Source organism: Nomascus leucogenys, chromosome 6, assembly GCF_006542625.1.
Source record: "Nomascus leucogenys isolate Asia chromosome 6, Asia_NLE_v1, whole genome shotgun sequence".
In the NCBI taxonomy this organism is placed as follows: Eukaryota; Metazoa; Chordata; class Mammalia; order Primates; family Hylobatidae; genus Nomascus; species Nomascus leucogenys.
This window is the reverse complement of record NC_044386.1, coordinates 59,971,258-59,985,032: the sequence shown is the minus strand read 5'-3', so window position 1 is coordinate 59,985,032 and position 13,775 is coordinate 59,971,258. Positions and strand designations below refer to the sequence as shown.

At 45.3% G+C, this 13,775-nt stretch overlaps 2 protein-coding genes and 1 non-coding gene across 3 annotated transcripts in view; 1 reads left to right on the top strand and 2 right to left on the bottom strand.

Annotated features, from left to right (window-relative positions):
- Positions 1 to 12,038, bottom strand: part of NDUFAF1 (NADH:ubiquinone oxidoreductase complex assembly factor 1) — a 66,881-nt gene extending 54,843 nt beyond the window's left edge. The window contains exon 1 of the mRNA XM_030814276.1: positions 11,894 to 12,038. The gene's annotated coding sequence lies outside the window, so the exon portion shown is untranslated. The remainder of the gene's footprint in view (positions 1 to 11,893) is intronic.
- The window catches only part of RTF1 (RTF1 homolog, Paf1/RNA polymerase II complex component), a 71,065-nt gene that overhangs the window by 22,420 nt on the left and 34,870 nt on the right, over positions 1 to 13,775 (top strand). The window contains exon 2 of the mRNA XM_003266753.4: positions 1,458 to 1,568. Within this exon, the coding sequence (XP_003266801.1) occupies positions 1,458 to 1,568 (111 nt within the window). The remainder of the gene's footprint in view (positions 1 to 1,457; positions 1,569 to 13,775) is intronic.
- On the bottom strand, positions 12,779 to 12,880 carry LOC115835608. Its single transcript, XR_004030646.1, has one exon. It is a non-coding gene; the product is annotated as a U6 spliceosomal RNA (small nuclear RNA).

The following is a 13,775-nucleotide window of genomic DNA, read 5'->3' as shown; positions in this document are numbered from 1 at the left end:
CAGGAGATTGAGACCATCCTGGCCAACTTGGTGAAACCCCGTCTCTACTAAAATACAAAAAATTACCCGGGTGTGGTGGCACGCCCCTGTAGTCCCAGCTACTCAGGAGGTTGACTCGGGAGGTTGACTCAGGAGAATCGCTTGAACACGGGAGGCAGAGGTTGCAGTAAGCCGAGATCACACCACTGCACTCCAGCCTGGGCGACAGAGCAAGACTCCATCTTGAAACTAACAAACAAACAATAAAAACCAAGAACAACAAAAAAATCTCTTTTCTTTCATTATCTTTAAATGGTAATGATATCAGTTGTTGTGAAGATTAAATATCAGATGTTTAGAAAAGTACCTGGCATTGGGCTGGGCATGGGGGCTCACACCTGTAATCCCAGCACTTTGGGAGGCCGAGGCGGGCAGATCACGAGGTCAGGAGATCGAGACCATCCTGGCTAACATGGTCAAACCCCGTCTCTACTAAAAATACAAAAAAAAAAATTAGCCGGGCGTGGTGGTGGGCGCCTGACAGCTACTCGAGAGGCTGAGGCAGGAGAATGGCGTGAACCTGGGAGGCGGAGCTTGCAGTGAGCCGAGGTTGCACCACTGCACTCCAGCCTGGGGGACACAGCGAGACTCTGTCTCAAAAAAAAAAGAAAAAAAGAAAAGTACCTGGCATCTAGTGAGTACAGTATAATTGTGGACTGGTATTGGTATTAGCAGAAAGCAGAGCAAGTAACCTTTTGTTGCGTTTTTGAGTGACTGGACTGAGTTGGGGAGACTTCAAGTGAGAAGGGAACCATGTGACAGAGCAAATCTTGGTTGTAGTCATGGCTTACTTACTGGTACATCCTTCTTACTGTCATCTCGCTTAAATGACCAGGACAAGGCAGAGGTGGTGAATGGGAGAATAGGGCTTGTGAAATTAGGATTCTGGTGTAGTGGCCAGCACACTTACTGCTTGTTGTCACAAACTGGATTAAACACTGGACGCTTTTTTTCTGGTTTAAGTATTCAAAATATAAAATGACCTCAGAAATTACAGTTTGTAAGCTTATTCAAAACTGCCCCATAAATGCCAATTTTACCATAAAGTACTAAACCAGTTAAAACAGTGACTAGGTTACCTTTGTAAACGTGATTTTTACCAGTCCCAGAGAATCAATGCTTCTGTTGTTTAGGGTAGAATCAGGAACAATTTGGGGATAGCCTCCAGTTTGGTTCCAGTTCCTGTCCAACTTCAGACATACATTATCCATTAAAAAGGTGGGGCAGATTTTGTAAACATTTCTTCAGCACTTTGGAATCCTAGCAGTCTGTTCATGCTGATAGAAGTCCCTGTGACAATGTCCTTTAGTTGAAAGCACAAAAATATAAAAAAGATCTAGAGAGGGTGGGCATTTTATTATTCTTGGATATTCTTTCTCTGTTGAACAAAACTGATGTGCCTATTTTTGTCCCATTAGGAGCTCTTGTCCCTGGCAAAGCGAAAGCGCAGTGACTCTGAGGAGAAGGAGCCACCTGTGAGTCAGCCTGCAGCCTCGTCAGACTCGGAGACATCTGACAGTGACGATGAGGTGGGTGTGGAGGGCCTCGGCTTCTGGGACCATTAGATAGCTGAGGGTCCTCGCTTTAGTGGCTCCTGTTGGCCTCATTTCCTTAAACGGAGACTTACAGCCTAAGATCTACAAGAATTTATTGGGGAAAGAAAATGGTGTAAGGAAGGCCAGGCACTGTGTCTCGCTCCTGTAATCCCAGCACTTTGGGAGGCCTAGGTGGGTGGATCACCTGCGGTCAGGAGTTCGAGACCAGCCTGGCCAACATGGTGAAACCTTGTCTCTACTAAAAATACAAAAATTAGCCAGGCATGGTGGCGCACAATTGTAATCCCAGCTACTCAGGAGGCTGAAGCAGGAGAATTGCTTGAACCCAGGAGGCAGAGGTTGCAGTGAGCCGGGATCGCCCCACTGCACTCCAGCCTGGGTGACAAAGCAAGACTCTGTCTCAAAAAAAAAAAAAAAAAAAAGAAAATGATGTAATGAAAGCTATTGAATGTCATGTTCATTGTACTGCTAGTTACCTAGTGGGTCCCTCTGCAGGACATGCATAGCTATTCTGTAGCTTTTTTTTTTTTTTTTTTTTTTTTGAGACGGAGTCTTTCTCTGTCCCCCAGGCTAGAGTGCACTGGCGCGATCTTGGCTCACTGCAAGCTCCACCTCCCGGGTTCACGCCATTCTCCTGCCTCAGCCTCCCCAGTAGCTGGGACTACAGGCGCCTGCCACCACGCCCGGCTAATTTTTTGTATTTTTAGTAGAGACGGGGTTTCACCGTGTTAGCCAGGATGGTCTCGATCTCCTGACCTCGTGATCCGCCTGCCTTGGCCTCCCAAAGTGCTGGAATTACAGGCTTGAGCCACCGCGCCCGGCCAGCTTTTTTTTTTTCAGCCTTATTGCAGAAGTGGTACAGTCAGTAGTCATATTTTTTCTTTTTTTGGGGGGGAGATGGAGTTTCGCTCTGTTGCCAGGTTGGAGTGCAGTGACGTGATCTTGGCTCACTGCAACTTCCGCCTCCCGGGTTCACGCCATTCTTCTGCCTCAGCCTCCCGACTAGCTGGAATTACAGGCACCCGCCACCAGGCCCGGCCAATTTTTTTTTTTATTTTTAGTAGAGATGGGGTTTCACCGTGTTAGCCAGGGTGGTCTCGATCTCCTGACCTCGTGATCCACCTGCCTCAGCCTCCCAAAGTGCTGGGATTACAGGTGTGAGCCACCGTGCCCGGACTCTCTTTTTTCTTTTTGAGTCATCTTTTTAATCTCACTTTCATGTTAGAAAATAAATTCTATCAAGAATGTCGTAGTTTAATGGGAAATACTTTAGTGAGAAAAGAAACTTTGGGAAGATTGATTCAACATCCCTCAGAGTGATGGTGTTAACTTCAAAGGAGGAAAATCCAACTCTTCATTGTCTAGACCAAGGTCACTTTCCCAAATTACCTACCAACAATGGCAGGCCTTAAAAGATCCAGAACCTTAATGGAAGGCAGGGATGAGGGGAAAGATATTTGAAACACTTCTACATGTTTCTCATTTGATTTATTTATTTTATTTTATTTTTTTGAGATGGAGTCTCACTCTATCGCCCAGGCCAGAGTGCAGCGGCACGATCTTGGCTCACTGCAACCTCTGCCTCTCGGGTTCAAGCGATTCTCCTGCCTCAGCCTCCCGAGTAGCTGGAACTACAAGCATGCACCACAGTGCCCGGCTGATTTTTGTATTTTTAGTGGAGACAGGGTTTCGCCACGTTCGCCAGGCTGGTCTCAAACTTCCGACCTCAGATGATCCACCCGCCTTGGCTTCCCAAACTGCTGAGATTACAGGCATGAGCCATTGCACCCAGCCTTTCATTTGATTTATTTTCTTCCCCTTAGTAATTCCTTGGAGAGAAGCCGGATATCACCTTTCAGTGTAATTTCTTACCCTGCAGGCTAGGAAAATATTTGTTAACAGTAAAGTAAAAAATGTTTATTTAATATAATGAAATGTAATTAGCAGCTGAATGGTATTTACCAGTGCTCTGCATGTGCATATTGCAATGATTGCCTTCTGATCAACTGTAGTGATAATTTCTTTTTTTTTTTTTCTTGAGACTTAGTCTTACTCTGTCACCCAGGCTACAGTGCAGTGGCGCAATCTCAGCTCACTGCAACCTCTGCCTCCCAGGTTTAAGAGATTCTCCTGCCTCAGCCTCCTGAGTAGCTGGGACTGCAGGCGTGTGCCACCACACCCGGCTAAGTTTTTATTTTTAGTAGAGATGGGGTTTCACCATGTTGTCCGGGCTGGTCTCAAACTCCTGACCTCAGGTGACCTGCCCCCTTGGCCTCCCAAAGTGCTGGGATTATAGGTGTGAGCCACCGCGCCTGGCCTCTTTTTTTTTCCTTTTTTTTTTTTTTTTCAGACAGAGTCTCACTCTATCGCCAGGCTGGAGTGCAGTGGTGCGATCTCAGCTCACTGCAACCTCTGCCTCCTGGGTTCAAGCAATTTTCCTGTCTCAACCTCCCAAGTAGCTGGGACTGCAGGCGCATGTCACCACACTCAGCTAATTTTTTGTATTTTCAGTAGAGTGGGGGTTTCACCATGTTAGCCAAGATGTTCTCATTCTCCTGACCTCGTGATCTGCCCGCGTCGGCTTCCCAAAGTGCTGGGATTAGAGGCGTGAGCCCTGCGCCTGGCCAAAAGTTTATTCTTTGTTTATTTTTAATGGACGAACTATAATTTCTCTCAAATTAACAAAAAATCAGTGGGGGTCTATGAAATAATTTGCTTTTTCATTTTGTTTTCTGTTTTCTTTCTTTAAATGCCTAGACAATACAGAAAAACCTTGAAATAATTTTCTCTCCCACTATTCCTCTTTTTTCTTTTTTTTTTTTTGAGACGGACTCTCACTCTTGTCACCTAGGCTGGAGTGCAGTGGCGTGATCTCGGCTCACTGCAAACCGCGCCTCCTGGGCTCACTCCATTCTTCTGCCTCAGCCTCCCAACTAGCTGGGACTACAGGCGCCTGCCACCACTCCTGGCTAATTTTTTGTATTTTTAGTAGAGATGGGGTTTCACCGTGTTAGCCAAGATGGTCTCGATCTCCTGACCTTGTGATCCGCCTGCCTCGGCCTCCCAAAGTGCTGGGATTACAGGCTTGAGCCACCGTGCCCGACCTCTCTCCCACTATTCTTATCGCTACTTTTATTTTTCATGTTTCAGAAGTCAACTGCTCTGGTCCACCCTTGCCACTCAGTATTGTATTAAGTTTGAATATGTGTTATGCCTGGAATACCCTGTAATGTGTTTGTGGTCTCTGTTATTCCTTAAGATACAAGCAGTAAGTCTGCTTGGAACACATTCATTCTCCATATGTCTGTTGTTAAAGTTAGGTCAGAGTCCTAACTTTTGCAGTTACTATTGAGATTCCCTTCCTCCTTTTTTAGCCAAAGCATTAGAGGAGCCCACAACTTGTGTTAGAGGAGATCCACATCCATAAAATTCTTTTTTTTTTTTTTTTTTTTTTTTTTGAGACGGAGTCTCGCTCTGTCACCCAGGCTGGAGTGCAGTGGCGCGATCTTGGCTCACTGCAAGCTCCGCCTCCCGGGTTCACGCCATTCTCCTGTCTTAGCCTCTCCGAGTAGCTGGGACTACAGGCGCCCGCCACCACGCCCGGCTAATTTTTTTTTTTGTATTTTTAGTAGAGACGGGGTTTCACCGTGGTCTCGATCTCCTGACCTCGTGATCCGCCCGCCTCAGCCTCCCAAAGTGCTGGGATTACAAGCGTGAGCCACCGTGCCCAGCCGCATAAAATTCTTTATGGTTTAGAGTTCCCTTTGTTACTCGCAGCTGCTTAATGAAGTAAAAAACTGCTCATCTTGGAACACTACCCAACGATTTGTGCAAGTATTGGAGAAAAAGCTGACAGCAAGCTCCACCCTGCCCAGTAGGAAATGAGCGTTTGAGTGACTTTTCCCCTACAAGATTCTTAGCTCCTGCTGCTGCCTCCAGATTCTAGTACTCCAGGCCCTCAGGTTGTTTACTCCAGTCCCTCTCTCAGGAGAGCAGCATCTGTATCATGGTCATTCTGAAAGATGCCTGTTTTTCTGTTTCCATCATGTCTCTTTGGCCCAAGATACTAGCTTAGCACAGAGCACCTCAGAGTTAGAGCAAATAGTTCATTATTTTGGACAGTTCAGAAAATAGCTATTAAAATCTTTATTAAAAAATTCTTCCAGCCACTGTGTAACTCAGTGTTATTACTGTGAGCTCAAACTCACAGTTTGCTGCTGTGGACATTTTAGATTGGGTAGGGGACTTCTGAGAGATTCTTAGGATATAAAGTTTGAGACAGTGGCTCTTTTTTTCCCCTTTCATAATGATTTTTTTTTTTTTTTTTTGAGATGGAGTCTGTCTCTGTTGCCCAGGCTGGAGTGCAGTGGCGCGATCTTGGCTCACTGTAAGCTCTGCCTCCCGGGTTCATGCCATTCTTCTGCTTCAACCTCCCCAAGCACCTGGGACTACAGGCACTCAACCACCACGCCTGGCTAATTTTTTGTGTTTTTAGTAGAGACGGAGTTTTACAGTGCTAGCCAGGATGAGCTCGATCTCCTGACCTCATGATCCGCCGGCCTCAGCCTCCCAAAGTGCTGGGATCACAGGTGTGAGCCACCATCATAATGATTATTAATACATCTTTCATGGGTAAAAAAACACATACTGGAGTAGTTTGCTATGTCTTCTCGTTTCTTCAACTTTTGTGTCTTTAACGCCTACAGATTAATCTTTCAGAAATTTGGTTGTTAAAGTGGCAATTCTCGGGCCGGGCATGGTGGCTCACACCTGTAATCCCAGCACTTTGGGAGGACGAGGCAGGTGGATCACTTGAGGTCAGGAGTTCGAGACCAGACTGGCCAACATGGCGAAACCCTGTCTCTACTAAAAATACAAAAATTAGCCAGGCGTAGCAGTGGGCGCCTGTAGTCCTAGCTACTTGGGAGGCTAAGGTATGAAAATTGCTTGAGCCCAGGCCGGGCGCGGTGGCTCACGCCTATGATCCCGGCACTTTGGGAGGCCGAGGCGGGCGGATCACGAGGTCAGGAGATGGATACCACGGTGAAACCCCGTCTCTACTAAAAATACAAAAAAAATTAGCCGGGCGTGGTGGCGGGTGCCTGTAGTCCCAGCTACTCGGAGAGGCTGAGGCAGGAGAATGGCGTGAACCCAGGAGGCGGAGCTTGCAGTGAGCCGAGATTGCGCCACTGCACTCCAGCCTGGGCGACAGAGCGAGACTCCGTCTCAAAAAAAAAAAGAATATTGCTTGAGCCCAGAAGGCAGAGGTTGCAGTGGGCTGAGAACACTCCACTACACTCCAGCCTGGGCCCCAGAGCGAGACTGCATCTCAATAAAAATAAATAAATAAAGTGGCAATTTTCCATCAGAGGAAGCCCTCCTTGTACCAGAAGCTGCCCTGGAGTTTTTTCAAACTTATATATGCCTCTCTTACCGTTTATTTTCATTAGTGAGCCATGAATATAGGTAGAAAGAAATACATTTGTCCCCTCAGATTTGCTAGGACAGAAAATTGGTCAAGAACAACTGAGCTAAAAAGTTAATCGATAATTTGTTTATAAAATCAAGAGACATGCACTGATTTTCGAGCAAAAAGATATTTAGCTAATTGATGAAGGAGAGGGGAAATGGAGAGAAGCTCTGAAAGTTTTCTATCCTGAAAAAAATGGGTACACTGGACATTAAGTATAATGTCATATTAGTGAGAAAATAAGTAGATGTTTCACGTATAATGTATCTTGGCGGGGGGAAACACCAACATTTAATGACAGAGTATATATTTGTCCTATTATTTTTGGTGATTGAATTATTCTCGATACCTGGAGGCACTTGTAAAACTAAGAAGCAAGGCTGTTTGTAAGATTTACATTGGCCAAGGTCAAGGTCAGAATGCTGTGGTGTGGCACTTTGATGCTGTCACTTCCTCTCCTTGAAAGCATTTGATAAGAGAAGAAGCATCAAGGGTTCAAACAAGAGTGATTGGAAGGGAAAATAACAAGGTGAGGAGGAGGAGAGCTAGCAGCCATTCAGTCATGAGTTGGGGTTAAAAAAAAAAATGGCCAGCAGGGTGCGGTGGCTCACACCTATAATCCAGCAATTTGGGAGGCCAAGGTGGGAGGATTGCTTGAGCTGAGAAGTTCAAGACCAGCTTGGGCAATATGGCAAAACCCCATCTCTACTAAAAATACAAAAATTATTGTAGCTAGAGGTGCAATAATAGAAAAATTAGGCCGGGTGCGGTGGCTCACGCCTGTAATCTCAGCACTTTGGGAGGCCGAGACAGGCGGATTACAAGGTCAGGAGCTCAAGACCATCCTGGCTAACATGGTGAAACCCTGCCTCTACTAAAAATACAAAAAAATTAGCCGGGCGTGGTGGTAGGCGCCTGTAGTCCCAGCTACTCTCGAGGCTGAGGCAGGAGTATGGCGTGAACCAGGGGGGTAGAGCTTGCAGTGAGCCGAGATTGCACCATTGCACTCCAGCCTGGGTGACAGAGTGAGACTCCATCTCAAAAAAATAAAAAAAAAAAATTAAAAAAAAATTTTTAAATACAAAAATTAGTCAGGCGTGGTGGTGTGCATCTGTTACCCCAGCTACTCTGGAGGCTGAGATGGGAGGATCACCTAACCTCAGGAGGTCAAGTGTGCAGTGAGCTGTAATCATGCCGCTGCACTCCAACCTGGGCAACAGAGTGAGACTCTGTCTCAAAAGAAAAAAGAATAATACTTGCTAGATTTTTTCTTTTTTTTTTTTTGAGCCAGAGTCTCACTCTGTCACCCAGGCTGGAGTGCAGTGGTGCAATCTCAGCTCACTGCAACCTCCGCCTCCTGGGTTCAAGAGATTCTCCTGCTTCAGCCTCTCGAGTAGCTGGGATTACAGGCCCCTGCCGCCACGCCCGGCTTTTTGTACTTTTAATAGAGGTGGGGTTTCACCGTGTTACCCAGGCAGGTGTTGAGCTCCTGAGCTCAGGCGATCCGCCTGCCTCGGGCTCCCAAAGTGCTGGGATTACAGGCGTGAGCCATCGCGGCTGGCCCGTTAGATAAATATGTAGTAGTTTTTCTGTTGATTTAAAGCCATGATTATGAATAACAGTTCTTGTACTGTGAAAAAGTGTCTTCCAAAATATCCAGCTGTGTGGTACTGCTTTATACAGCTTCTTTTTTCCTCTGTTATTTTGGTAAGAAGTGACCATTGTGCTCTTTTCTTGGTAACATCTTCTATAACACTTCCAACTTACTGCATCTTTTCTGTCGTGGGGTCAGGAAGCCAGGGAATGCCATAGAGTTTAGGCCGGAATACCGCGCTTTAGTACTTGAACTTAGTGACAGCTATTTAGATTGCTCATGAGCTTTATTTTTTATTTATTTTTATTTTATTTTATTAATTTATTTATTTTTTTGAGACGGAGTCTCGGTCTGTCGCCCAGGCTGGAGTGCAGTGGCGCAATTTTGGCTCACTCCAAGCTCCACCTCCCGGATTCACGCCATTCTCCTGCCTCAGCCTCCCCAGTAGCAGGGACTACAGGCGCCCACCACCACGCCCGGCTAATTTTTTTTTTTGTATTTTTAGTAGAGACGGGGTTTCTCTGTGTTAGCCAGGATGGTGTTGATCTCCTGACTTCGTGATCCACCCGCCTCAGCCTCCCAAAGTGCTGGGATTACAGACGTGAGCCACTGCACCCAGCCTCATGAGCTTTATGTTTTACATATTGGCTCTTAACTGTGTAGACAAGCAGACAGTAATGCCTCATCTTTCTAGACACCGTTAAGATCTCATTGCAAGAATTTGGAATAAGGTGATTTTCATGGACTAGTTAATTACTCAAATGTATTTTCAAGAAATTCCGACACTCCCAACCTAACAGTGTAATGTAGTATTCATTATATTGTGCATTTTTTGGTATCACTTCTGTTTTGCTTGTGCTTTTGTCTTCATAACTAGACTACAAGTTTTTGTGATTGAGTGCAAGGATTCTCTATGCTTTCCAGTTAAATGTATGTGATTGCTTGATGATGAAATACAATAGTGTCTTTTGTACTTTATCTGATTACACAGTAGAAAGGAAAAGAAAGCTAAGGTATTCTTCATGTCTTCAGGCAGACATTAAATTGCATTTACTGCCTCCTGTCACTTGGGATTAAAAAAAATTGCATTTACTCTTCAACTCCTGACCCCATTTTTTTTTTTTTTTTGGAAACAGAATCTTGCTCTGTCAAGAAGGCTGGAGTGTGGTGGCTCAATCTCCGCTCTCTGTAACCTCTGCCTCCTGGGTTCAGGCAATTCTTCTACTTCAGTCTTCCAGGTAGCTGGGATTACAGGCGCATGCTACCACGCCCAGCTAATTTTTTTGTATTTTTAGTAGAGACGGGGTTTCACTATGTTGGCCAGGCTGGTCTTGAACTCCTGGCCTCAAGTGCTCTGTCTGCCTCGGCCTCCCAAAGTGCTGATCCCAGCACAGGTGTGAGCCACCACACCCACCTTCCTCTGACTCTTTTTTTATTTTCAGAAAAAAACACCTAAATCAGGAACCGTGCCCTCTCAAACACATCTCTTTGGTGGCCATTGTCAGTATCTAGAATAATGACTATAGAACCTCTCTTACAATTACTTTGACTCAGAATAACATTCAGTTTATATGGAAACCTACAATGTTACAGGGTCTTAGAGATCATCTGAACTTTTTTTCCACAGATGAGAGAACAGACTCACAGAAATTCTTATTTTCGGCCAGGTGCGGTGTCTTAGGCCTGTAATCCCAACACTTTGGGAGGTTGAGGCGGGCGGATCACGAGGTCAGGAGATTGAGACCATCCTGGCTAACACAGTGAAACCGCTTTTCTACTAAAAATACAAAAAATTAGCCAGGCATGGTGGCATGTGCCTTTAGTCTCAGCTACTCAGGAGGCTGAGGCAGGAGAATCGCTTGAACCCAGGAGGTGGAGGTTGCAGTGAGCCGAGATTGCGCCACTGCCTGGGCGACAGAGCAAGACTCTGTCTCAAAAAAAAAAAAAATTATTTTCTTTTCATAAAATAGTACCTCACATGTATGTAGAACTTCCTGGTTTCTAGTGTGCTCTAAAACTTTTCTTATTCTCTCTCCTTTTAGTCTCACACTACCCTGGTAGGTGGTCAAGGCAGTGTTATTATTCCTACTTTACAGATAAGGAAATACTCTCTGGTTAGAGGCTTGAGCTCTATCCCAGTTCTTTAGACCCTAATCCCAGTGTAGTTTGTCACTAGCTCAGCTGTTATTTTTTTTTTTTTTTTGAGACGGAGTCTCCCTCTGTCACCCAGGCTGGGGTGCAATGGCACGATCTCGACTCACTGCAACCTCCACCTCCCAGGTTCAAGCAATTCTCCTGCCTTGGCCTCCTGAGTAACTGGGATTATAGGCACCCGCCACCAGGCCTGGCTAATTTTTGTATTTTTAGTGGAGTCAGGGTTTCACCATGTTGGCCAGGCTGGTCTTGAAATCCTGACCTCAAGTGATCCACCTGCCTCAGTCTCACAAAGCGTTGGGATTACAGGCATGAGTCACCACGCCCAGCCCCAGCTGTTATTCTTGAACCCTACTTACTGAAAGGTATTTTATTTCACTTGTAAATTCAGTTCAGAGTCACTGGGTTGGAATGGTTTCTATGCTGGGTCCTGAGACCTAGGAATATGGGTATTCCTTGCTCATTAGAGATAATTTGCTCTCTGAAATCTTGGAGTTTAATCTTTACTTTCCTGCCTTCATCATGCTCAAAATACTCAGCATCTCAATGCCACCCAGTTCCAGAGCAACCAGTCCCCGCCTTGTGTTTCTTCCCATCTTTCAGTTGCGTGCCCAGAAGGATAGCTGCTTCACAGAATGGGGACCTGCTTATAACATTCTATACACACTCAGCGTGACATGGGGGAATATAGTACTCACTTCCTTGTTTCACTAGGTAATTGTTGCCCATTAAAATATCTGTTACATCAGTGAGAGTCAAACTGCCAATCTCTATTATTAGGAAGAAAACATATTCCATCCAGTCTCTTTTTAAGTTTTCTTCATTGCATATTTACAGAATACTTTTCTGGTGTTCTGTGGGGTTGCATACATGTACACCTAGGAAAGCAGGATGTCAGTGTGTACAAGAGTCCTGACAATGGATCCTTTCTTTACCCAGATGGTTTTTGAGCAGTGGTCATTGGGAGACCCTCTGGCCTCTGTACTTGGTTCAGATGCAGACCAGTGGGCGCTCATTTTCTCATTCTTGGCTTATGTTTGGTGCATTTGAGGGCAGTTTGAAGGTTATAACAGAGCTTACCTTTCAGTAGAACCATAGTTCTCAAAACAGATTAAGAAGTGCCAGGTCATTTCCTCTACTTCCTTCTGGATGGGGAAAGTATAAGAGCATCCCTTTAATTCTTTCCTTTATTCTTTAGATCCCATTTACTGCTACATCCTGGTGAAATCATTCATTTTTCCTCTGTCTCAGAATCAGATTAATAAAATTTTTGCTGGGATAGGTGAGCCATCTCTGGACTAATAGCTGGATTAAGATATTTCCATATCAATTCTGCTTAGACTCTGTTCTTGGGAGAAGAGGTACAGAGCAAATATTTTAAGTATGTGCTTAGACAAAAAAGCATTCGGGAATCTCTGGTTTATGGGAGTAAATGATCTATTCTTGAGAAAAAAAATCTTTGGGAGATTATTGGGACCTATTTGTGTCTCTTTCCCTGAATTAAATAAGAATAATACTGAGACTGGCTTCCAGATTTTTTAAGTGATCATTTATCTTTGAGTGGTGGCAATACAGGTGATTAAAAAAAAAAATCAAATAAAAAAATATGGGAAATGTTGGCCGGGTGTGGTGGTTCACGCCTGTAATCTCAGCACTTTGGGAGGCCGAGGCAGGCAGACCCCCTGAGATCAGGAGTTTGAGACCAGCCTGACCAATATGGTGAGAGAACAGACTCACAGCAATTCTCATTTTCGCCTGGGTATGGTGGCTCTACTAACCCTGTCTCTACTAAAAATACAAAAATTAGCCGGGTGTGGGGGCAGGCGCCTACGGTCCCAGCTACTCGGGAGGCTGAGGCAGGAGAATCCCTTGAGCCCAGGAGGCAGAGATTGCAGTGAGCCTAGATCATGCCACTGCACTCCAGCTTGGGTGACAGAGCGAGCCTCCATCTTGAAAAACAAAACAAAAAATAGGGAATATTTCACGAATTTGCACGTCATCTTTGCACAGGGGCCATGCTAACCTTTTCTGTATTCTAATTTTAGATATGTGCTGCTGAAGCGAGCATAGGTGATTTTTTAAAATTAATTTTTATATTAAATTAAATTTATTTATTTATTTATTTGAGACAGGCTCTCACTCTGTCGCCCAGGCTGGAGTGCAGTGTCGTGATCTTGGCTCACTGCACCCTGGACCTCCCGGGCTCAAGCCATTCTCCTACCTTAGCCTCCTGAATAACTGGGACTATAAGCGTTCACCACCACGCCCAGCTAATTTTTGTATTTTTTTGTAGAGACTGGGTTTTGCCATGTTGCCCAGGCTAGTCTTGAACCCTGAGCTCAAGCAATCAGCCTGCCTTGGCCTCCCAAAGTGCTAGGATTTCAGGCATGAGCCACTGCCTCAGCCTATTTTATTTTTATTTTTTTGTCCCTGTTATGGAGACAGGTGATTTTTTTTTTTTTTTTAAATTTGAGACAGAGTCTCGCTCTGTTGCCTAGGCTGGAGTGCAGTGGTGTGAACTCGGCTCACTGCAAGCTCCGCCTCCTGGGTTCACGCCATTGTCCTGCTTCAGCCTCCCGAGTAGCTGGGACTACAGGCACCCGCCACCACACCCGGCTAATTTTTTTGCATTTTTAGTAGAGACGGGGTTTCGCCGTGTTAGCCAGGATGGTGTCAATCTCCTGACCTCGTGATCCGCCCAGCCGGCAGCAGGTGATTTTTTAAATTAAAAAATATATTTCCTTAAATAGAGATGGGGTCTTGCTGTGTTTCACAGGCTGGTCTCCAACTCCTGTGTTCAAGTGATCCTCCCACATTGGCCTCCCAAAGTGCTGGGATTATAGGTGTGAGCCACCACACTCGGCCTGGTGATTTTTTTTTTTTTTTCCCAACTTTACAAATACTTTTCTGGTTGTGCACTGTGGTGTTTCTCTAGTAATAGGTACTCAGGAGGTTGAGGTGG